The sequence below is a fragment of the Aulonocara stuartgranti genome, assembly GCF_965226115.1.
Source record: "Aulonocara stuartgranti genome assembly, chromosome: 4".
In the NCBI taxonomy this organism is placed as follows: Eukaryota; Metazoa; Chordata; class Actinopteri; order Cichliformes; family Cichlidae; genus Aulonocara; species Aulonocara stuartgranti.
In genome coordinates, this window is record NC_138942.1 from 25,415,102 (window position 1) to 25,439,405 (window position 24,304).

General features: G+C 38.4%; 1 protein-coding gene and 1 long non-coding RNA gene across 6 annotated transcripts in view; one reads left to right on the forward strand and one right to left on the reverse strand.

The window, feature by feature from the left end:
* The window catches only part of arhgdig (Rho GDP dissociation inhibitor (GDI) gamma), a 91,682-nt gene that overhangs the window by 8,919 nt on the left and 58,459 nt on the right, over positions 1-24,304 (reverse strand). For all 5 annotated transcript variants that reach the window (XM_082529782.1, XM_082529781.1, XM_082529784.1 and 2 more), the window contains 2 exons: positions 8,771-8,944; positions 8,029-8,112 (listed from right to left, as the gene is read on the reverse strand). In XM_082529782.1, coding sequence (XP_082385908.1) covers positions 8,029-8,112; positions 8,771-8,944 — 258 coding nt within the window. The remainder of the gene's footprint in view (positions 1-8,028; positions 8,113-8,770; positions 8,945-24,304) is intronic.
* LOC309704562 lies at positions 628-12,265 on the forward strand. Its single transcript, XR_014276288.1, has 3 exons — positions 628-746; positions 2,018-2,141; positions 12,008-12,265. It is a non-coding gene; the product is annotated as an uncharacterized lncRNA (long non-coding RNA).

Consider the following 24,304-nt stretch of genomic DNA (forward strand, 5'->3'; position numbering starts at 1 on the left):
GAAACAATAAAACATCCCTAATGGACCACATGACATGTATGACATCACTCACTCCACATGTAAAATGACTAGAAGGGTCACCCTCTTATTGCTTCTTACATATCCAGAAATGTAGCTTACTGACTTACACAGCAACTGGAGAATTGCACCATAATATGACCACCATGATATAATTGTTTAAAGAGGGATGCCAGTGAATTCCCAGAATTGTCTTCTCATGTTTTCTGCTAAATCGGAATGAGTAAATTTAAAAAGAAAATGTGCTTAAAGTTATAGTGCATAACATTTTCCCCTTGAGATGTTAGTAGATTGCAGATTGTCCCTCCCAATTAAAGCACATAATCCTAGCTATGGTAGCTGATGTAGGACAAACATGTTTTTGGCAGCCAAAACCAAAAAGATGTGCCCCATCACGGACACAGCTGGTTAGAGTGCTTCGCTACTTTTTTACATGCTATATTTCAACATATTTTAATAAATCATGGAATAAAAAAACACATATATAATCCATTAATGATTTTGCAATATTTAACACTATAACCCCAGAGTCACCATAAAATCTCTGAGTGTATTTAGCAAAGCTAAGTTTTGCCACTATCTGTGAAAGGCTGTCAGTCCACCGTTTACCTCAGCTATCAGTGCTAGAAGCGTCTATGTCTGTTTATTTGGGAGGATGCTGTAAAAGTTTGTGAAAGAAGTCAAAGAGTCAGCGCAGCTCACTTCTGACAAATGACAATAATATTGAGGTGAGTTGTTGAGAACTTTTCTGTCAGCAGGTGCTGCTGTTTTTGCCATAGTTAGCCAAACCAAGCTAACTTTTAGTTATAAAGCACTTTAGAATAGTACTTAACATTATACATTATACAATACAAAAACAACTCTCAGTCAAACACTGTGGCCAATCAAAACAAGTGGATTTTAAGAAGTGACTTAAAACAATTAGCCTCTGTTAGCATATGTTAGCCTCTGTTAGCATCTGTTACCTGCTGCTAGCTGGTATTAATGAAACTTTCTTGGAAGTCGATATAACTTTGTTGGACTCTGATGCTTAGTGAATAAACTATTATAGGATGTGAGAATATAATCAAGGAGAAAGTGCGATTTTAAGGACGCTCTATCCAAATATTATCAGGCATATTGTTAGCTTACTGTATAACTGGCTGGTATTGTATAACCTGTCAGTTGTAGGTTGACTGGAGGGAACATGGCACTTTCCATAAAATAACCTATGAAAACGCATCAATTTCTTGGAAGATGACTAATTTATGTACTGTGTTTTTTAAATTATGAAATAACCTGAAAAAAATTGCTGACTGTACCTTTAAAGGAACTCTGACATACTGGTTATTTATTGTTACTGGGTAAAACCAGTATGGTTTCTTTGTATAGTAAAAGTGTCTCAGTTGTGTGGTGTGGTTGAATGAGTTCATACTGCAGTGGTGGCAAAGCATCCTGGCCCATTGAAAAAGCACAGAGCAATCAGAAATGCATCCACTGCCTAATCACTTTATATGTCAATTTAAACCAAACCATCAGTCCTGAGTGCTTCCTAATGGACAAAGAGAAACAAAAGAGGAAGCAAAGGAGGAGGAGATGAAGGAGAGATAGAAGAATGGGGCAAATAAAAAAAACAGATAGCAGTGATATGATGCGAGGAAGAAGTGAGGCAGTCAGAGAATCAAAGCAAGACATCTTAAAAATCCACGTAGATGTACATTTAAATTCGCAATAAATAAATAAATATAAACGCCTAACTGTTCCTACAGTATGTGGTTATGTCTTAATTTTGACAATCTGCACATCCCCTTGTGGTTTGGGAGCTTCTTGTTGCTGCGAGATAAAGTCATCAGATAAAAACCAAACATGCCATTTACCTCGGTAGCTTCTCCATCTCTATTTCTGTCTCATTTCTTTGGACTCATCTCCCTCTCTGAACTGCAGCCTGTAACCCTCCCTCTCATATAACCTCCTTTCTACCTTCCTGTGCACCTCCTTCCTCTCCCTACTCTCGTCTCAGGAGACAGAGAGAAGAGAAAAGAAGCTGGCCACCCTTGGGAGCGTCTGACTGAGAAAATAGGTCAATGTGGAAAGCTGTCTACCTGTTCTCCCCCCCTTCTCTCTTGCAAAAAAAACACAAGCAGGTATGAACACCAGCAAGTATGCATGCAAGGATACACACACACACACACACAAGCCTAAACCTTACACTTTGCACATATTGCACCAATGGCGATCACTGCTTGTTATTTTTTATGCCACAAAATCACAAATTTGTAATTTTCTTTGTCTAGTCAGTTTTAAGTAGTCATTCTGGTTGCTGACCTAATTCAAAGGTCAATTATAGAATTATATTCTGTAGCAGGGTTAATCATATCTATATCTTTTATTTAATAATAATAATACATGGATATTACAGCAGTGCTACATGAGCATCATACTATAGAGAAGCCTTCTACTTTTTTTATTCCACTCCATTAATCTAACAGCTACACGTGCTTGTGTCACATTCTTCAGACTAGTTATTCATTTAAAATTCATGCACACTTCATATTAAATATGATGCATTAGCGCACATTAAACTCACCAGCCGTATACAAAGCAGTCATTAGTAGTTAACAGCTGGGCGGATGTGTAGCGGCACAGCAGCGAGAAAAATGTCAAAACAGCTGCATAAGTTATGATTTTGACCCGATGCTGGTGCTGCATAAGAGTCAAAGGATCACACTGGGCTGACTTGAGAAACATCCACCCAGTGGTTGTTGATACATGTCAGTCAGGGCTATAATTGACTGATTACACCACTATCTGTTAACACTGCCTACACAATTATGCCTCTGTGTGTAGTCCAGGGTTCGTTTATCATTAGCAGCAAAGGTTATTCTGAATGGGTCAGTTCATCAAACACTTCCCACCTCATCATTCATTTTAGATGTTTTTTTCCAGTTATTTTAAAACTGCATTATCTAGAAAACCACTTTTTATGGTGAATTCCTGCTTCTCTGTGGAGGAGTGTAACCCAGGTTAATACAAAGTGATGGATTACGAAAATTAACATTTTATTTATGGCGGCCAAAGATTATAATAATATATATAATTTTTTTTTTTTTTAGTGTGTTTGTTTTAAAATAAATGGCCTAAATTTCATTCAGTGCCTGCTATTTACTGGGTGAAATTGGATTTGACATCAAGCAGTGCTATAAAAAATGTCTAAAAATGTTTTACCTTCATCCCTTAAAGCATTTTTATTAGCAAGCTAATGACAGTAGGGGCCTGAAATGTTGTTATTAAGAATTGCATTTTTGCCCTGGCACCTTTTCAAGCCAATGTGGCGAACATCTTCATCTTAAACGCAAAACATCTGCAGTTCAAGACCAGAAAGAGACACAATCTCAGCTTCACAGGTTCACAAGCTAGGACCCTCCTTGTGCTGGCCCCCAGCTTGGATAAATGGGGGGGTGGGGTTGTGTCATATAGGGTGTAAACGAGTCATCCCTTCAGAAATAAGGAGCCAGCTACTTAGCTAATAGATATGATAAGTATAAGATGTGACAATATGATAATTGTGGAGCACTCAAATCACAGAAAAACGAATCAGTAACACGTTGCAGAGCAAACATTCGGACATTAGACACCAGCTTGTGGTAAAAGTGCTCATCCTCTTTCACCTCTGTTTCATCCTCTGACGCTCAAACAGCTGAGGTAAAATATTCAGGCTAGCATCCAGTTCTTTTGAATAAATCATCATGTTTTCTGTTCACTCTCAGTCGACTTTATTATATGCATTACACATAAAGGATATACCCTTGAAGTATCACTGACATAAGACACACAGAATATAATAAATGTTGCAGAGGCTGCTTGGTGTCGAGTGTGTGTCTGAATAAATGCGCAGCAGCATGCACGCTCAGCAAAACAACCCCGGGAACATGAAAGTTTAACAAAGCCAGTGCTTGCATTTAGGACACCAAAGCACCAAATGTCAAAGTCACGGATATTGCTTTGTGCAGTGTGGCCACACAGAGTGCAATATGTGGTATACAATATATTAGAGCTTTAAGTTAGACTTTTCTACTTGGTTATAAGATATTTATTATTAAACATTATACTTTTCACAGGAAAAAAAAATCTCTATCTATATACCTGATAGTCTTGCTGCTATTTCCACTGAGACAAAAAAAACCCTTAAAAAGCTATTTTTGTGCAGAAACAATTGCATTTCTTGTGTTTCAGTGCATTAACACCCAGGCTCACTCAACTAATTAGAAATGACGAAAAAAAAAAATACAAAGAAGTGTCATTCAATTAAAACTGAAATGGATGGCAACAGTAAAGAGATGTTGATGACTGGCAGGATAAGTAGAAGATGGTTTATTCAAAATAAGAAACATTAAATAAGTGCATGTGAGCAAGAACGTGGTTTTCAATTCACGTTCTTTGATTTATATTATTCCTTTCATTTAGTTGTGATTAAACAAAATCAATGTTCAATACACAGGCCAGTTTTACCTAAAGCCCTTCCCCTTCCTGATTTTTTACTTTTTTGCATTTTTGTCACATATACATGTTTCATTTCGTCACACAAAGATAACCAGCATCAATGCAAAATGCAGTTTTTAAATAATGGATTCATTTATTGAAGGAAAAAGTTATCCAAACCTACATGGCCCTGTGTGATAAAGCGATTGCCCCCTAAACCTAATAACTGGTTTTGCCACCCCTAACAGGGAGAACTGTAATCAAGTGTTTCTGATAGAAGCCAATGAGTCTTTCAAATCACTGTGGAGGAATTTTGGCCCACTCTTCTTTGCAGAATTGTTTTAATTAAGACACATTGGAGGGTTTTTGAACATGAAGGTCATGCCAAAGCATCTCAGTCAGATTAGAATCCTAACGCTGACTGGGATGCTCAAAGATCTTCATTTTGTTTTGGGTTTTTTTTTAGCCTTAGGACATGAACAGAAGGCCAGACATTCTCCTACAGGATTTTGAAAAAGATGAAAAAGAGTTTTCACATGACTGTATATGATCCTGTTAGAATAGAATAATATATTACATAATGTAACTGGACCACAGAGCAAAGTCTGCTTTCCACCCACCTTGTTGTTGTGACAGAGACTGGGTACTTTGATATACGAGATAAATTTCACACCCTCTGGGTGAATGAAGGGACAGCTATGATTTCAGATGTTAAGGTTAGGATGTGGACCCAAGTAACCTTGCCAAAAGTGAAAGGTCCCTGATGGGATGACCAGTCAAGCGTGCAGTCAGGCTGAGTGTCTGCTTTCTCTTCTCCCCACACACTGTCAGGTCAGTAAACTCTACTATTGTGCAATATCACCCTACATTTTTTCCAACCCTCTCCATTTCTGTAACATCAATACACACACACACACACATATACACACACAGACACACACACGCGCGCGCGTGCGTATACAAACACAGCCTAGAGTGCAAAATGGGATCTCTAATGCATCCACTGAAGTGGTTTTAGCTATCTGACTGCAACATGATACCAGCATGGCTTATAGTGTTATTATACTGCAGCTACTCTGTAGAGTCATGCTTTCGCCAATCTCTCTTCTTCTTTTTAGTTCAAAATATGAACATGAATATCTCAAAGATTAAATACTGATATATCCACTGGTCCTCCTTACTATCAAAATGAATCAGAATCAGTCATTTGGTACATTAAAAAATGTTGAAGTGTTGGATAGTTCAAAGATTTTTTTCAATCCAGCAGTGTGCACTCAAATGCCATATTTGAACTCATTTCTGGTATATAGTTACATTTCACAATAACAAAAGCATGTGGAAAAATGAAATTTTACCATGAAATTCTTAGTCACAAAGATAAAGAAAAGGTTATATAATGCTAAAATTCCACAGCAATCATCCAACGTTTGTCCAAAGTTTACACAGATGGAGATAAAATGACCCGGGTTTTACATTATGAACAGAAATTTTTTTTTTTTATAGTACAGTTTGTCATATTTACTCAATCCAGCGTGGAAGTTGAATGAAAATGTCTTTTTTTCTATTGTTGTAACTTTGATCTTGAAAAATATTCCAAGTGGTTTATTTTACAGTGCTGTGAAACTGAAATAAGCATGATTCCGAATTATTGTCATTGAGTGACTTTTTTTTATTAGTGCTGGACTATATTATATTAATATATTATTAACTAGCCAGTTATCAGACATTTTTTGATGCATTTGTCCCAAATTACAGATCCTGATTCATTTTGATGGCAAGAAAGATCAGTGAAGATGGTTTTGAGGTATTCATTCAATTCAATTCAATTTTGTTTATACAGCGCCAAATCAAAACAAGAGTCGCCTCAAGGCGCTTTATATTGTAAGGTAGACCCTACAATAATACAGAGAAAAACCCAACAATCACATGACCCCCTATGAGCAAGCGCTTTGGCGACAGTGGGAAAGAAAAACTCCCTTTTAACAGGAAGAAACCTCCGGATGAACCAGGATCAGGGAGTGACGGCCATCTGCTGCGACCGGTTGGGGTGAGAGAAAGAAGACAGGATAAAAGACTGCAACATGTTCAAACATTTCCACAGCAAAAAAAACCAACAAAATTGAAAGGGGGTCTTTGGACCATTTTTCAAAACAAATATAACTTTAAAAGTATTTGATATATAAAGCTAAAAATTTCACAGCATTCATTATATATGTTCAATCTTTGCATTATAAACATTTTTATGCAAATCTGCAAACGTTCTCGAAATCGACAGATTTGGGATGGAATGAATAAAGCAAGGCCTCCATTATCAGTTATTAAGGTTTTTTTTGTCCGCTTGCTATGATGATGAGCATAAATGTTATTGTAACAAAAGCTTTCAGAGCAGTGCTTGAATTAAATAATTTTTTAGGAACCTTTACTCCCCGAGTCTTCACTTGTATTGAAATGGTTCTCCAGATATTTCCAGAGGTTTGAATTCCACTTCTATGGACAAGTACAGGAATTATGACCTGGTAAACACAGTATCCTGCATTTTCCATAATTTGCGTTATTACCACTCATTAAAGCCTGTTTCCCTGACAAACTCATACATATTCCACACCTGCAGGTTGTCATAAAGGTTTCCACAGCCCACGCTGAAATAAACTCATGACTCACTATGACATCACCTTAGCCCCACACTTCATTCAGCTCCTGCAAGGCCACAGTAGACATTAAACAGCTTTAGTCATTGGATAGCTGAGTCTATCTGAACATCTTGTACATAATCAATGCCGTGTCCTTTAAAAATCTTTGCCACTTTGTAATGCAGTGTTTCTTTTAATGGGCAGCTTAGCCCAAGATTACTCCAATGGTTTTCATTTTGAAAACTTTAGATGTGGAAACATAGCATGCTCTTCAAGCTCCATACAGTCCAGCAGAGCCTTTTACTCTGAAACAAGTGCTCCTAGATGCTTTTCATCGCTCTGCATTTGTATTAGTGGGAACTGCACAGTACAAAATCAGCATTGCCTAGCAACCAGGTGACCTTTCTTATTAGCTGTGTGTGAATGTGCATGTATGAGTGACTGTGATTGTAACAGGCAGGGAAATCCTCACATCAGGGTGGGAAAGCGAACCGGCATGCACTTAAATACAGCGCATGCATATCAGACTTGTGAATACACACACACACACACACACACACACACACACAGATGTCTCTTATAGGAAGTGACATACACTTACAATTACCATTCAACACATGCACACACTGTAATTAAATATGAGAAAGATCACTCTCTGTCCTTAGTTTGCCACAGGGAGAAAAAAAAAAAGAGTATGTCCACTAAGCAAACATCTAGCTGTCTCCCCTCTCTCGAGCACTGGCACACCCACTGCAGTCTTACTGCACAAAAAATGCAGCACAGTGGGATGGGATGCCTTGCTTCAGGGCAAAGCACTAAACTGTTTAAGTGAACAGCAACACCATATCGTATCCACAGCTGGACAAGGTTAGAGAGAAAAAGTAGTTTAGTGAAGAAGTGACAAAACAGAGGCACTGGGTACCTGTCAGGTCCATAGTAATTGGTTCAGGTGCGTCATCGCACAGCAGGGTCAATCTGGTCACCTTGACATTAGGACCAGAGGCGTCTGAAGAGGAGAAACAGTCCATTATTGCAGAATTCAAGTACCTGCTTGGCTTTTGTTTGTTCAGTTTTCATCTTTTCTTTTTTTCCTGATTGACTGAGCTCCACATCATGAACAGTAGCAGGGAAAATGAACAAGCTGGCCACATTAGATATCACTTATTTGATCTGTAATCAGAGGCTGGCCATTGCACCAATGCTGGAGTATCAAAGGCATCTTAAAATACAGTATCTAACATTTAGAAGCACTAGAAAAACATGTTGTCCCAAGCTTGTATTTAGAGATAGTTTCGGTATTCAGCATACAGCTTCTCTTCGAAGATAAAGTCATCTCCCCTCTCTTTGCTGCTTTTCCATTGTCTCATTATAGCCTTTCTTACAGAATTCAATGCTACTAAGCTGTAGATGAGGTGGTGCTGAGTTACAGCAGTGAGGGAGTCAGAGCTGTACTGATATCAGCTGCCATAACACTGGCTGCTGGGTTAGAGATGCTGAGACAAGCAGGTCCGTAGGAAGTGTGTGTGTGTGTATGTGCAGGTTTGTGCATCACAAATTGTTGTTGTAAGTGGATAGTATTAAAGTATAAAGCTGCAGTAAGACTGGGCACCAGCGTGATTCATGAATCTTCCTCTTCCACGGCCAAAGAATAAACACACACCAACCTGCCATCATTGCTTCTGGCCCCAGCAGGGTCTGCTTGTACTTCACCAGACTTTCATCATCCTTGTCCAGCTCCTGAATCTCCTGCAGGGACTTTTGAGCTGGAGGGTTGTAGTTGAGATTTCGCTCATCATCTTCCTCCTCGATGGGCAAGTCATTCTTTTCAGCAATCAGACCTTTGAGAAAGAAGAAAGAATATCATATTACAGATGCACATTTTCTTGCAGTTTGCAGGCTGGGTGGGACCAGTGTTTATATCATGTACATTTCCACCCCCACTTACTCACTGTCATCATCATGTTTTTTTTTTTTCATATTTAAACCATTAACACTAAAAAAGGCTGTTTTTAAAAAGTGAATATTGTTACACTTCACACCTTTGGACTATTAATGTTTAGATGTGTTTACTTGCAGTTGCACTACATTAGCAGGATTAAAAATTCAAATTCAAATTTTATTTGTCACGTACACAGTCATACACAGTACGATATGCAGTGAAATGCTTGGACAACTGCTCGTGACCTAAAGAAAACAAAAAAGGAAAAGGCTATGAATAAGATAGGAAATAAATATGAAAAATTAAAAAGGGAAATAAATATGAAAAATTAAAAAGAGTAAATTTTACTAGGAAGGAATAAAATATAAATTAAAGTTAAAAAGGAAATAACTGTACAACACAAATTAGAATGAAGGGTAAATTTAACTGGGAAAGAATAAGATAAAATATATAAATTAAAGTTGAAAATAAAATAACTGTACAACAAAATACACAATATAGAACTATATAAGAATGTATGAAGAAATATAAATAAATATATACACAATAACAGCAGCTGTACAAGTATTAACTGGAAATGAAGAATATAATGTCCAGTGTTGTGCAATCCACATTATGTCTTCTGCAGTGCAAATATGCTTAAAGTGATTTAAGTGATGAAGTGAAAACAATGTCCAGAAAGTCCAGTGTGTGTGTAAGAACTGTATGTGTGGGTCAGTACTGTGTGGTGGTGTGATTGAGAGACCGTATTAGCACAAACTAGCTGCTATATATTTTCTAGCTGAGTATTTCATCCATTTATTTTGGAAGCTTGTTTCTGCTACTAAAAAAAACAAACATTGCCATGTCAAAATTTTAACTTATTAGATTTTAACCTCCTAGGACCTGGCGTCCACATATGTGACATTTTAGGTTGTCTAAATTTTGTCTAAATTTGGCCTGATATCCACTTATGAGGACATTATACTGCCACTGTTCTAACAGAATTTAAAATCAGTGGCCTCTTATTTGGATCTCATTTTTCTCAGAAACAAAAATGAGGTAAAAAAAAAAAAAAAAAAATCAGGTAATTCTTTGTTTTTACATTCATCAGGTCCAAATCACCCCAAATAGCAAAGGGAAATTAAAAATGCATGTCATAAAAGAGTTCGGGTCTTAGGAGGTTAAAATTATTTTGTTAATTTCAAGTCATTTTCCCAGAAAGTTTACATTAGTAAGTTGAAATTTTTACTTGTGGATGGGGAAAAATGTTTTTCCTTCTTTCAGTTGCAGAAACAAGCTTACATATAGCCTTTTATTTGTCTCATATTGTAGAGCATACTGTTCACATGCTATCCACATACTGAATAGCAACAAACAAACAGAGCAATGGTAGCGGTAGCAAGCTAAACACAATCTCAGTTGTGATTACAATTTTCAAAACTTGACACAGATGAGCACTTCTGAAACATTTGTAGTGTAAAACGCAATGCTGTCCATGGCAACACATCTAATCTGAAGAAACGCCTGGTCAAGTACAAAATAAATAAAAGCTAAAGGGTGTATTGTATTTGGTAACCTGGTAGCCAAATGTTAGCTAATGTTAGCATGCCTCCTTCCAACTTTTAAGAAGTTGAACCCACAGCACATGATGATGAAGAAATGTTTATTCATGCACTGACATGTTGTCCAGGGAGTCTAATAAGCTGTTATCAGAAATATGTGTGGTTAACATTTTTACATTAGCGGCACTGAAATTTCTTATTAGCATGCTAGTTACGCTAAACATGTTAACCATATGTGAGATAGTATGCCTAAAACCTAAGTATACAGTAAGCAATAGTTGTCTAAGATTACTATTTAATACTGTTGTACGCAAACACTGTGACAATGGCATCAACATCACTGACATTATCAGACAATATGGAATTACTTTGTAAGCAAAAATTTGCACTCTATCATTCTAAAACAAGTAAAGTACCAATAAACAAGTAATTAGTACTAAATTCCAAATACTGGTACAGGTATCAAATGTGAAACGTACTCAGCCCTTAATTACTGACCTACAAAATACCTTAGGTTTGACAAGCACCTGTATACTATCAAGAAGCCAGTTATAACTGTCTGCCTGACAGTCATCTAATTGCAAGTAAGGAGAACAACCCTGTCAGCAACTTTCCTCTGCAGTAAATATTTCTGTTATATTTCTCAGGCAACACAGGCAGGATTGCTTCATGTCAGCTATATGATGCCTTTTACTCCACATAAGTCTGCTGGCTGCATCCATCCGGAGTTTGATTTCATCAGGGATTTTGATTCAATACTGAAATTTACAGACATTCGATAATGTGTTCTGCAAGCCAAAATTTCATTTCAGCATCTCCATCTCATGTGCACCTCCAGAGAGCGATGCTTGCAGGCCGGAATAGTTATATAAATGAAAGGATGTGACCAGATAATGCCACATACATGAAAGCTTGTCAGCACTGGCTCATATTTACAGGGATGTACAAAACGTCTAAAACAGGTTGTAGAATTTTGTACATTAGATATCAATTAATTAATTTTTTTTAAGTTTAGTTTATTTTTACATAGGGACACATGTGTTATATGAACCAGGCAACACCCCACAACAAAACTAGATTGCCTGTCGCTAGTTAGGTATTTATAACAACGTTTCAGTTTAATTTTAAAATTTTTAAATTATCCCAATCAGGCTCTAGGTTTGAAGGCAAAAAATTCCACATACAAATACTCCGAACACAGAATATTGTTTGACAAACAAGAGGCAACTTGCCTTTACAACTACTATATCATGCTACTAGTTACTAAGCCCAGAACTTTCACAGGAACCACAAAGTCCCTGAGCTCATTTATGTATAAACATTTATGTATAAACTTTAGATTAGTGAATGTGATAAAATGATCAGAACTTAAAAGTTTCTAAAGCACTTTACACCCTTTTTCTCTCTTGTTAATGCAGGTGAATCATCAGAATGGGCCCTGATGAACTGATTTCATGTAGCTCCCGGGCAAAGCAGTGTGCAGGTTGTGAAACTTTTCTGGGCTGAGAAGGGCAAGGAAAGCCCCGATGGCATTACGGGCCTGTTGTCAGTCACTGATGACTACAAGCCTGTAGTTCTTAAATCTCCTATATCAGTGCATACAAATCTGAATGTGTTCCAGCTTGCCTGTAGGTCAGGCAGGATTTTCATGATGTATTGGGCACTCTACTAAATATGATTCTGGCACATTTAGAGGGTGCAAAAACCTTTGCACCCTTTTTTAATTTAATTCTTCTTCAGCTTATATTTCTATTTGAGACCTGTGAGGATTCATATCATTGATCCTGACTTGATATGTTGGTTATAGCATGTGATGGTTGATGGCATTTTATCCAATCTTCTCTAATCTTCTTTCCTCCACTGGACCACCACAGGAACATGTTCTTTTGATGATTTTGTTTGTGCTCTATACTAATGAGTGTGAAAGCCAGGTACCATATTCTTAAGTAGGGAGTGCAATTGTCCTTCTTGGACTTATCAAAAACTATGGAGATGATCGTGGATTTTAGGAAGAAGCCTATAACCACCTCCCCTGTGGTGATAAAGGATACATGTGTGGAGTCTGAACTGATTATAAGCTGGACTTTGAGCTTCAGGTGGATGCTGTAGCCTGCTAGTGCATATACTTTTATCACAAGCTTTTCTTTTTCATGTCAACAGCACTTTTATGAGACATTCTTTGGTCGCGGGTCACTGAACCTAAAAAACAAAAACAGACTTCAAGCTACGTACAATGTGCAGCAAACTTGCAGATGTGACCCTGAAAGACCTTCCTTGCCTGTGCAAGGTTAGGACACTGACTGCCTGATGAGCGCACTGGATTTATTTATGTTCTGCTACTAATTGTGACTAAAGGGTTTCCCAGCGATTGAGTGTGTTGCTCACTAACAACTACTTTTGATCATAAGGTGATTGCACAGGTTTCCTGATAGAGGCAACCTTGCAAACAGTTCCAGTTTGATTTGGACTGACTGCAGTCACTCTCAGAGATTGTTGAAGGTTTCCACATAATTGCTGCCTAAGTTATAAATGCAGACAGATTGCCAACCTATTGCCATCAGTCTGAATGAGTCTTTGTCAATGAGCACATCTTGGGGGAATTGGCTCAGTTTTCTTCCAGCTGGTTATAATCTGGTTATGTTCCTGTAGAGCAGGAAGGTTGCTGAGTACAAATGTAATAGCTAAATGTGAATTTCTGTCCATGTAGAGAGCAATCGATGGGTGATTTTCAATGATTTATTTCAGTAAATTGCTCTATAATCAGAAACACGCTGCATTTAATGGCGAACTTGAGCCCATTCAATGACAGACTGATAGCAAACTGACTTCATCTTATGGCAAAATTAATGACAGGTTTTAGAGACAGTGTTGGTGTATTTGATCTCATTTTGCAGCAAATAAATAACTGAACTGGCATCATTTTTATTGGATACTCAGATATTGGCAACTGGCATAATTTGGAGTTGAAGAAAATGGTTTAAATTACAATCGCAGTCATATCGCATAGTCAGTGAAGTATTCTGATAATATTGATCATATTGCTGGGTGCCTGTTTAGTCCACCTCTACAAGCCCCTCCTTATCAAAGGATTTAAGTTGCCTCTGTGTGGCTGCAGATAACATATGGCAAAGTGCAAATATATACAAATATACTCAAAAACCTATACATCCCAGCTGACATTTGTCTTTTGAATGAATCCCTGTATTCTTAATGTTGCATTGCCTTTTTATTGCATTTTGTTTGATGGTTATGTGATTTCTGCTGATTGTACAAAAAAATTAATTTCCCCTTTAGATTGATACAGATATCCTTGATCCTTTGTAACCACTTTACAAAGAATAATGTAGCTTTGAAGACAATAAAACATTTTCTCATTAATGGACAAACGTTTTATTCATGCTGCTTATATTTCATCACAGCCCATCAGTCATATTGGACATGCTGGAATAAAATCTCTCTCTCTCTTGTTTTAAAAAATTACATTTTATGATTGAAGTTAGCAGCACATTCTTTCTAACTTCCACCCCCCACACACACAAACATACTGAGACAGAAGAAAGATAATTTCTTACATAGAGACATAACACGGTTAGAGACACAGATGCACAATGCATACCTCTAGACCCCAATTATATGTAGAAGAGAAAACGGCACACAAACTGTGCCACGCACATCTATTTAGTGCCCAGTAACAGCCCCGTGTAATAACCTCTGGTTCTGTTTTTACTGTTCATAATGAGATGACACAGTGTACATCACCCCAGAGCTGTGTGTAGAGGTAATTGGATGATATGGGGGAGTACACAAACGCACTTGCTTACACACAAAACACAGAGATGCACGCAAACTGAGCGGTACCTGTGCATTGTCCTTTGAATGCGTGTCTGTTACTTACAGTAGCACCCCACCCAGTCAGGGCCAAACACGGCTGCCTTCACCTATTACCATGGCAACACTTTCAACTCTGCTTTCAGTGACATCATCCTTAAAGTGCATCTTTTTTATATGACCATATATACAGCAAGAGAGCCATCGTGAATCAGCTTTAATACTGCACATATGTTTGTAAAACGAGATGTTTAATGGTTATATTCTTTTCCTGAACCCATGTTAAGTTATTGCTAGACAGCTAATTCCCTATCATCACTTACCACACTAATGTTAATAGTTATGGAGCACTAAAAGCAATGATCTTGACTTGACACATGATTTCTTCATTTGTAGTTAGTCATCGTTGTTTAATTAAGCGAGTAAGTAATAAGCCATCCATTTGCTGTACCCACTTATCCTTTTAACAGTGTCACAGGGGGCTGGAGGCAATCCCAGTTGACACTGAATGAGTGGACAGACAGCCAGTCAGTCACAGGCCTGACACACACACACACACACACACACACACACACACACACACACACACACACACACACACACACACAGACAAAGAACCGGTCATGTTTATATTGACAGGAAAATTAAACTGCAAAGACAACCCACGCAGGGACGAGAACAACATAAAGTTTACACACACAGGCCGCTGTTGGCCTATTGGCTTGTAATGAGGCTAGAAACAGCTGCCACAAAGCACCACAGGTGACTTTAGGCACATCAAAACATTTTATCTAAATGTGCCACTAAAAATTCAGTCATTACACTTTTCATCGTAAGAAAGTTTACTCACAAGGTCAAACTCAAGAGTAACTGCCATGCTTTTAAATAACTGGCAACATCAATTAGTACAATTTCTTACTTCCCAAAACCGCCAAGAGCTTTTCCTGGATTTTAACATTAAATATGCATATACTGTGAAGCATTATAGACTAGGACAGCAACAGTCGCCAACACTAACACAGAAGTGGAGTTCTCAAAACTACAGTTCCTTAAATGTCTATTTCAGGCTGAAGTCAAACTCCCATGTTAAGATGCCCAACCTTGGAATAAAAAACAAGCACAGAGCCTAGTCCAATACCAGATTTGGATTAAATTACCTTGGTTCTTTTTATATAACACTGCCTTTTAAAATGTGCTAAGGCCTGAAGATATGCATTATTAGGGACATGGCCTCTTTGACCTACTTGTGGAGCCGGTACCTGTGTCACCTCTAATTTAAAGTTAATTTGACTCACTGAACTAGAACTCGTGGCTGTGTTTGTGCCTACAGGAGTATTTTAATACAATTATGTATGGGACAGTGGCGTGGCTGCCCCTCTGTTGGTCTTCCTTGGTCTCTTGTGTTCTGGGGGCCTCTGGATATCTGGGGCCTGGATCTCCTCCATACCTGCTTCATACCCTGGAGGACGGGGCTGTGGCTCCCCACACTCCCTAGCAGATCGTTACATGGAGAAACCTTTGGAATGCAAGCATGCTGATCCACACAGGTATGCACACAGGTGTACACACGGGTGTTCACAGACGCGGACTACACCTTTCTTGGCTGCTGCCTCAAAGCACATTGTGCGCTGTCTATCTTGCGTGCTGCACAATATCGTTTATTATTTAGTATCTACTGTTATCTACTGCTAGCTAGTTTATTGTGATGGTGCTGTTTTTTTTATTATGTTGCTCTTTGTTGTTTGCTTTCTCTTCTGTTTTTTTTCTCCATACAGGTGACCCAAGTGTTTTGTTTTTTTTTTTTGGTTTTTTTTTCTTTCTTCCCCCCTTTCTCACCGTCTCTTCTCCCCTTTGGTTTTCTTTCTCTCCCTCTCTTTCTTTCATTCTTTCTCCCTGTCCTATCCCCCAGTCATGTCTGTCCCGTTTGTAGCAACTGAAAATAAAATAAATTCCTAATTATAATAAAGGTCAATCAAATGGACCAATATGGCAAGGCCATGATGATCCACTTGGTAAAATAAATCCGCTTGGCATCTTTCTTGGCCTTAAGACAACAATTCTGATGGCTAAAGATCCAAACGGGACACACAAAAAAATAAAAATAATAATAATAATAATAATACAATTATGTAACAAATAATGAACCTTAGCTTGGTTAATTAACAGACCCTTCAATCTTTTAATGATCTAGTTTGATCTAGTTACTTATTAGCATATAACAGTGGTATGACTTTTACAGATTAAAAATTATGGTTATGTGTTTTTCTTCATTTAAATTTTTACTAGTGACTGATTTTATTTTCAGCAGAACCCGGACCAGCTTATCTAGCACTACTGTCTCTCAATAGTCTCCCACCAAAGATAACAGATTTATTCACAATGCATGTGCTCAACCGGACAAAGCTGTCCTCCCTTTAATAGAAAACTGACATATTTCTTTGTCTCCAAGTCAAGCAGAGTTAAACCTGTTTCCAGAGACAATAGCTGCATGTGCCACAAGATGGCAATAGTTTAAAGGATGAATGCAAAAAGGAAGATTTATGGCACAAACCTTTGAGATGCAAGGAGAGCGACTGCTTTCACTTTAGTACGCTTTAATGATTTCTATTTTTAAATTCACTAGGCAAGTATGTCTTGCCTTGCTTGCCCTGGCCAAACACAGCTGGCATACGGTTTGTACCATAGATGCAACTGGCTAACTAGCTGAGGTAAGTTAACTTAGCTGTCCATATTTAATCTAAATATAGTCATTTCTGACCCCCAAACAATGATTTTCATCATCATTCAGTGAGACTAAGCAAACTTTCTAGTTGAAGAGTGTTTTATTTTAATACAATACCTAAGTAAATCATTTTACATTGTTGGTAAAAATCTCTCTTACTTGCATAGTTACATTTAAAATCATGTGGCATGTAATATATGGATGGTTCATGTCTTCATGAATGATTCAGCCACCTGTATTTACATATGAAACCCTGCAGTACAAGCAGCACGTGAGTGTGTACGTGCTCGTACATTAACACACACTGCAGGGCAAACGTGTTTCTGAGCTGCTATTTAAACCAGTTTCCTCTCTGACATCTGAGAGCTCCTCTTTGATCTCCAGACTGCTGACCTGTCACACTAACTGAATCAATTACCATTTATTTTAAAAAGCAGGATATAGTCCACAGTGAAACAGCCTGAGTGTTTTAACATGGATTCCTTTTGAAGTTGTAGCATTTGATGGAAACTTGTCAAGCTTAGCAAAATATCTCCTCTGTTTGAACAGGTTACATTTTGACATAGGTTATATTAAATCTGTCCCAGTTAATCTGGTTCCTTATGGTGACATTGCTGCAAAATACATAGATGCAAAGTTTTCTAAAGATAAAAATCTTACAGAAAGAAAAGCTCTGTTTTTGTCCAAAAGTGATTCAGAAGCTTCATTAAATCTAAACATGCAGAGCTATAAACTTCCCATATTGTGTGAATCAGAGTGTGTCCATGTGGTCCTCCAGCTGTCTCAGCCCCCATCTGTGAAGTGATATTTACTGGTGGATTTTCTTTGATGCTCATAAAACTGCATCATTAACCCACTTGCTTTCCAAACTATCGTCAGCTTCACTGAACATACTCGCTGCTAAACGCTACAAGTTAGAACCAGCCCTTTAAAATAAATATTAAAATCACAGATCTTGGTGTATCAAATGTATGTTTTCAGTTTGTTTTTGTCTTGTTTTTTAGAAAAAGGATGAAGAGAGTGCTTCAAAGAAACAAAAGATACTCGTCACCCCTAAAATGAACTTTATTGCTATTCCACAGAGTAGGTATTTATTATTCATGCGAATTTCTAGGTGCCTCTAGCTACAGTCTGAGAAACAGAAATTGATACTTAAGTCACTGTCATTATTTATTTTCTTCGTTTTTATTTAAATAAATGCAAATTTCAGTTTTTAAAATGCAAAAACCCAGTAGTCAAATCTCAAAGTTTAATAGTGTTTAAAGGAAGAATTAAAGCCTTGCATATGTAAGTAGAATCACAAGACACATCTGCCGGCATTTACAGCTAAACCAACATGTTTAGTGAAAGTCAACACAGCAATCTGTTTGGCGGAGGAGAGGGGGCTTCAGGGGAAGGAGGATACAGAGAGGACTGAACACATGAGAGCTGAAATGTATACTAATGGAGGCATGAGTCACAAACATGAGTGCACGCATTAAAGTTGTTCTTTCATTGGTTCCTTGGTGATGCATGTCTACCAAATCTACAGTATAGTTGATATACTTCGGATAATTTTTTAAAGGTTTAGCAGAAATTAATAGCAATAAAAACAATTAGAAACATTACTTCTCAGCTGATTTAACATGACAGCGTCAGGTTTCTCTGTGAGTGACTTTGTGTTTCTGACATCTGGTTTCAAGATGCCAAACTCTGGGCTTCCAAACTAATAATGGGTGATGTGGCAACCTCCATTTATGTCAAACATATGGCCAGAGGGCCAGAACTGGCCTGCTGAAGACCCCAATCACACTGGACTGCTTTGGAAAACGTGAAGAAGAGCAAATATTTTTGACTTTTAATTCCATTTTCATAAGGTTTACAACTGTTCCCATCAATAAAAATCTCCTTGAAGGCCATTTATACTAAACCAAAGTAACTAAATAGTAAATAAACAATAACATGAGAAGAGTTCCTGTTTTTCACTATGTAGAATAATGTAGTAGAAATGTGTAATTTTTATAGTGAGTCCTCAGTAGAATTTTTTTAAACCACACATCTGTTACTTACAGTGCTAACAGATTTCTTCCATTTACTACACCAGCATTTCTTTATCATGTAGAAAAACTGAAACTTACTGTGGAAACGTTTTTTTCTTATAAAAAGATATGTGAGCGATTAAATGCGTAGTAAAACATCTTTACACTGACAGAAGGGGGAGTTTCACTGGTCTGACCCACTTAAGATCTAAGTGGGTTGAATACGGCCTGCGATATAAAATATTTCCAGTTTTTAGTTTTAGCTTAGCTATTCTTAAAAAGCTGCAGGCTGGAGTGGATTGTGGACAAATGAGCTGTTCATCTACACAATGGAGGCTCTGGGATGAAAATCCAGGTTAAAAAAATAAATCTTCTTTTGATATTTATTTAAAATAACATATCGCAAATGGAGCATTGTCTTGTAAATGGAAAAGGAACCTTATTGTGAGTAATCAAAGTTTCACGTCCACGACGTTCCTGCGTCTGTTTGCATAATTGCTTCCTGTCTGCCCCCTCATCTCTTAACCCAGATAACTGTTCACTGTGTCAGAAACACACTTATTCTTCTTTGTGTGTTCGATGTACGTCTGTGACAGAGCGTGTGTGCCCTCAGTGTTGATGTGCTGGGGGGGTCTATAGTCCTTTGAGACACTCTGTCACTGCTCTGTTCTAATACTATAACGAGACCTCTGGGATGCACACGCAGACTTATATACAAAAAGACACACATAGCTGAAAATAAAAAGGAAGCTTACAGGCCTCTGCACAGCCAGTAACAGCTATAATATGACTGAAAAAGGCTGTAAAAGCATATCGGGAGACTGTGCAGGCAGGGTTTGTTTCCATCTGTGGAGCTGCTGGCAGAGTGTGGTCTCTCCTGCCACAAATGACTGCACTTGATCCGTCACCTCTACGATTTCAGAGGGGTGATGCAGACATCCTGTCAACACTGGAGACACTCGTAACACTTAATCATGCTAACCAGCAAAGCACTGTAATCTCTGTCCCCGTTTTGCCCTGCTGATGAAAAGCTGAGATGACAAATAAATGAGACCAGCTGCTGGTCATATTGGCACATTCATGAGTGACAGTCCGTCTTTGAAATAACATAATGATACTGCAGACATCATTCAGTATGATTTTCACCTGCAGTTTGCAAAGTGCTCAACTTCCTTTAACCTCTGAAAATTCTCTTTTACTCATGACAAAAACTATAAAGTGTGCTATTGTTATTAGAAGAACACCATGCATGCTAAATTGTTTACATCTGTTTTCCTAAACTAAATCAAAATTGACTGCAATCATAATGTGGGGTTTCTTCATATCATCGCCATCTGCAGCCATCAAAAGTTTTTCAGTAAACCCGCTTATTCTGTCAAAACCCAGATCTCAAGCAGGACAGCATCAGTAATAAATCTCTATTATGAGACAAAATTGGCTGATTGCTGGATCAAGAAAATTCCTCCTTATATGTGAGCCAAGTCAAAAGAAGCTGAAAGGTTGAAAATGTCATTTTCACCATACCTTCTAAATGAACCCAAACATAAATGTGGAAATCAACTAATGCAATTTGTTCTGACATTAGGCAGTATATCCCCCTAGTGGCTGTGATCCAATTCTCATTCAATTTAGTAAGTAAATAAAAAGTAACAAGAAAGAGCAGCGCTGGCTTTTGCCAGAAAGTAAAGTCAATGTGTCATCCTCCAGTTCCAAGACGCTTGTGGTCATAACACCATGGTGCTGTTCAGCAAAAAAAAACCCTGACTCACTGCATATAAATTTAACAAAAATGAAATTTAACAAACCTCTAATAAATAAAGTCGAAATTCAGGTGCCCCTTTTTGTCATACTGATGCTCTCCCTCTGTTGTCTCCCCCTGCTGACCATCAGAAGGACTGCAGAAGGACTGCTGAGCTCCGTATTCTTGAAAATTCACAAACTAAGGTTTGCCATATATTTAATGTTGCGATAATTAAATGTAGTTCAATTACGATTATTATTTCAGTTCAGTTCAGTTTTATTTATTTAGCATCACTTCACAGCGACACTTGCCTCAAGGCATTTTATATTGTAAGGTGAAGATCCTGCAATATAAGAGAGAAATCCCAACGTTCAGATGGCCAACTATGAGCATGCACTTGGCGACAATGGGAAGGAAAAACTCCCTTTTAACAGGAAGAAGCCTCTGTGAACCAGCTCAGGGAGGCCATGTGCTGCGACCGGTTTGGGATGAAGAGAATGAGAAAGAAAGAGAAGAGAAAAGAAAAGGGAGAAGACAAATGTTAACATAGTGTTAATTATGGCAAATGTTAAATATGTAGTTGTGGTATATGGACACATATGGACTACAGAAGAACTGTTCCGTCCATCATAGCAGGTCGAGTAGCCGCCTGAAGCTATAGCAACATAACTAATGGTAGATTCAGGGTCACCTGATCCAGCTCTAACTACACGCTCTATCAAAAAGGAAAGTTTGAATCCTAATCTTAAAAGCAGAGAGGGCGTCTGTCTTCCCAATCCAACTTGTATTACTGCTAACACAGCAATGGCATCTTTACCTTGCAAGCTAATGTATCATTATGCTTGATTATCCACTGGCTTTCGCAAATTTAGTCATATGAGCAGACTGGGGAAATGAACCTGCACCCTTTAATCATCATCCTCTTTTGTTAATGTTTGGCACACACGCACACACAGACACCCAGGCGCAGTAATATGTCCACAGCTGCTCTGTCAGCCTTGATGAGACAGCAGGTTGTCTAATTGACTGACTTGATTGCCCTCATATGTGTCTGTTCACCCATAAAAACCTCATTTATCACTAATAGGACAAAAAAAAGGAGGCGGGATGATGAACGTAAACAGATACCAGGGATAGCTCAGTAGGTAGAGTGGTTGCCCCATGATCGAAGGTCGGGGTACGACTCCACTGAACAGCTACCCTGAGGTACCCTGAGCACACTGCTCCCCGGGCGCTGCATTGGTGGCTGCCCACTGCTTCACTGTGTGAATGGGTTAAATGCAGAGGAGTAATTTCCCTACGGGGACTAACACATACACATTATTATTATTAGATACAGTGGTTTTCTTAGATCTCTTATCTGGCACCTGACAGCATGTGTGCATGCAGACCTGAGTGGTGGAAGTGAGCAAGAGACGGCAAGACAGGGGAAGGATTAGGGAGGGAAACGCGGAAGTTATGTTGTTGAATCTAAAGAGAGAATAAAGAATATTTGGATGAAAAAGAGGGGCAGACGTGAAGGAAGAAGGAGGCAGGTATGGAGCATCAGCTCTATTCAGATGGAAAAAAAGGAAAAAAGTGACAGTATAAACGAGAAAAGAGGGGGAAGCAAGCATGGGAATCACGTGGGTTATAAAATGCAGAGGGACTAGAAAAGAAAAGAGATTTCCATGAGGCATTTTTCAAGGCCTGCTGCTCGCTGTGTGAGACAGTGTTTGCTGATTGACAGCTCAGGAAAAGCGTTCAGCCACTTGGGCCTCACCCACTCATCCAGTGTCTCTCTCTGTATCTGCCACACATACACACAACACTCTTTGTAAAATATCGTGAGCTGCTCCCTTTTCTTTCCAGGTAACACCTGCTGACAGAACACGTCAATCTCAAGGTATCCCTCTGCTTTCTTTGTTTTTTGGTGATGTTTATTTTTTTTTCCAATACAATAAATCCCCATCTTCCTTCTGCCCAGTTTCTTCCTCACCTGCGCTAACCATTTCCACCTTCCCTCTTTGCTCTCTTATGTTTCTTCGCTCTCTTTCCACCACAAACTCCACTGATATGCTTCCCATTCATCCTAGCTTTATCATTTTGCTCCTTCGTCTTGCCGTTTATCTTCCAACTCAGTCACCTCCCACGTTCCTATCAAATTCTCCTACACGTCCTCAAAATTCTGTCCTGGCCAAATGACGATATTTGATGTGTCATATCCACAGGGAAAAAAATGTACAGAGGATGCAGGGTGCAGATTTTTTTTGCATTTATCTTCAACAAGAAACGATGCAAAGATTACCACAGTCAGATTTTGATTGTAAGGAACTAGTAAGTGTAGCATGTTTAAGGATATTGGACATGATATGATGAATGCATCTAAATGAAGGCATGGAAGCATGAGCGAGTAATTTTACTTTGAAAATCCTAATTAAAGGTAGATTAACAGAGAAAAACTGTCTTCAGTTCGAGAAATGAAAAGCAGCTGAACTTTAGGCCGCCCGAAACTGAAGCACTGAGCATTCAGTCTGCAGGAGAAACAAGCTGAGAGCTGAGAGCTGTAACACTGCTGCACACCTGGAGCGGCACGATCACGTCAAACTGCTGTTTGAAATTCATACAGTTAATAGAATAGATTATCTGTGCCTTTCTTGGCTCTGAAGCACATTACTTCTCCACTTAAGAGACCTCACTCTCACCGCTCCTGTGGCTCTGTCCTTAAATCATGCTCGTTTTTCTTTTCTAAACCTTATAAAACACACACTTATACACACACCTGTGTGAAGGGAAACCCCAGCGCTTTACCACCATCTGGTACTGCACCAGGGTTCAACAATACTGCAGTGTAACAGACACGCTCGCACAGTTTTATCTTGCATTTATTATAGTTTTGCAAATGCAGAAGATGCTGTTAAAAGTAATGCAGAACGTTGGTGATGTAATATGACTCCTGCATACTCTGTGTAACCTTCTAAATGCACACACACCCACACACTGACGCACACACCTTTTTCCCTCACCATTCCCATTAATGAACAGACACATTTTTACAAAAAATGTCAAAAGCTGGCAGCATGCATGCAGATGCACATAAAGACATGCGCATGCATACACAAGCCACACACATGCACACAAAGAGACACGCGCAGGATACTGTAAGATGTGATCAATAGCTATTGATCTGCCACCTTTGGCTTGTCTTGGCAGCGCTTCATGTCAGACATAAAAATGTCCACACCCGGAAGAATGGAGACAAATTGCACACAGACTCACAGATACACACACACATACACATATGAACATCTCTTAAACACACACACAGAAATTAGATTTTATCTCTAAATCATGAAAATTCAGCACAAATCGATAACTGATTAGCAGCAACATTAACTTCAGTCACTGAAGTTACATTAATTCACAC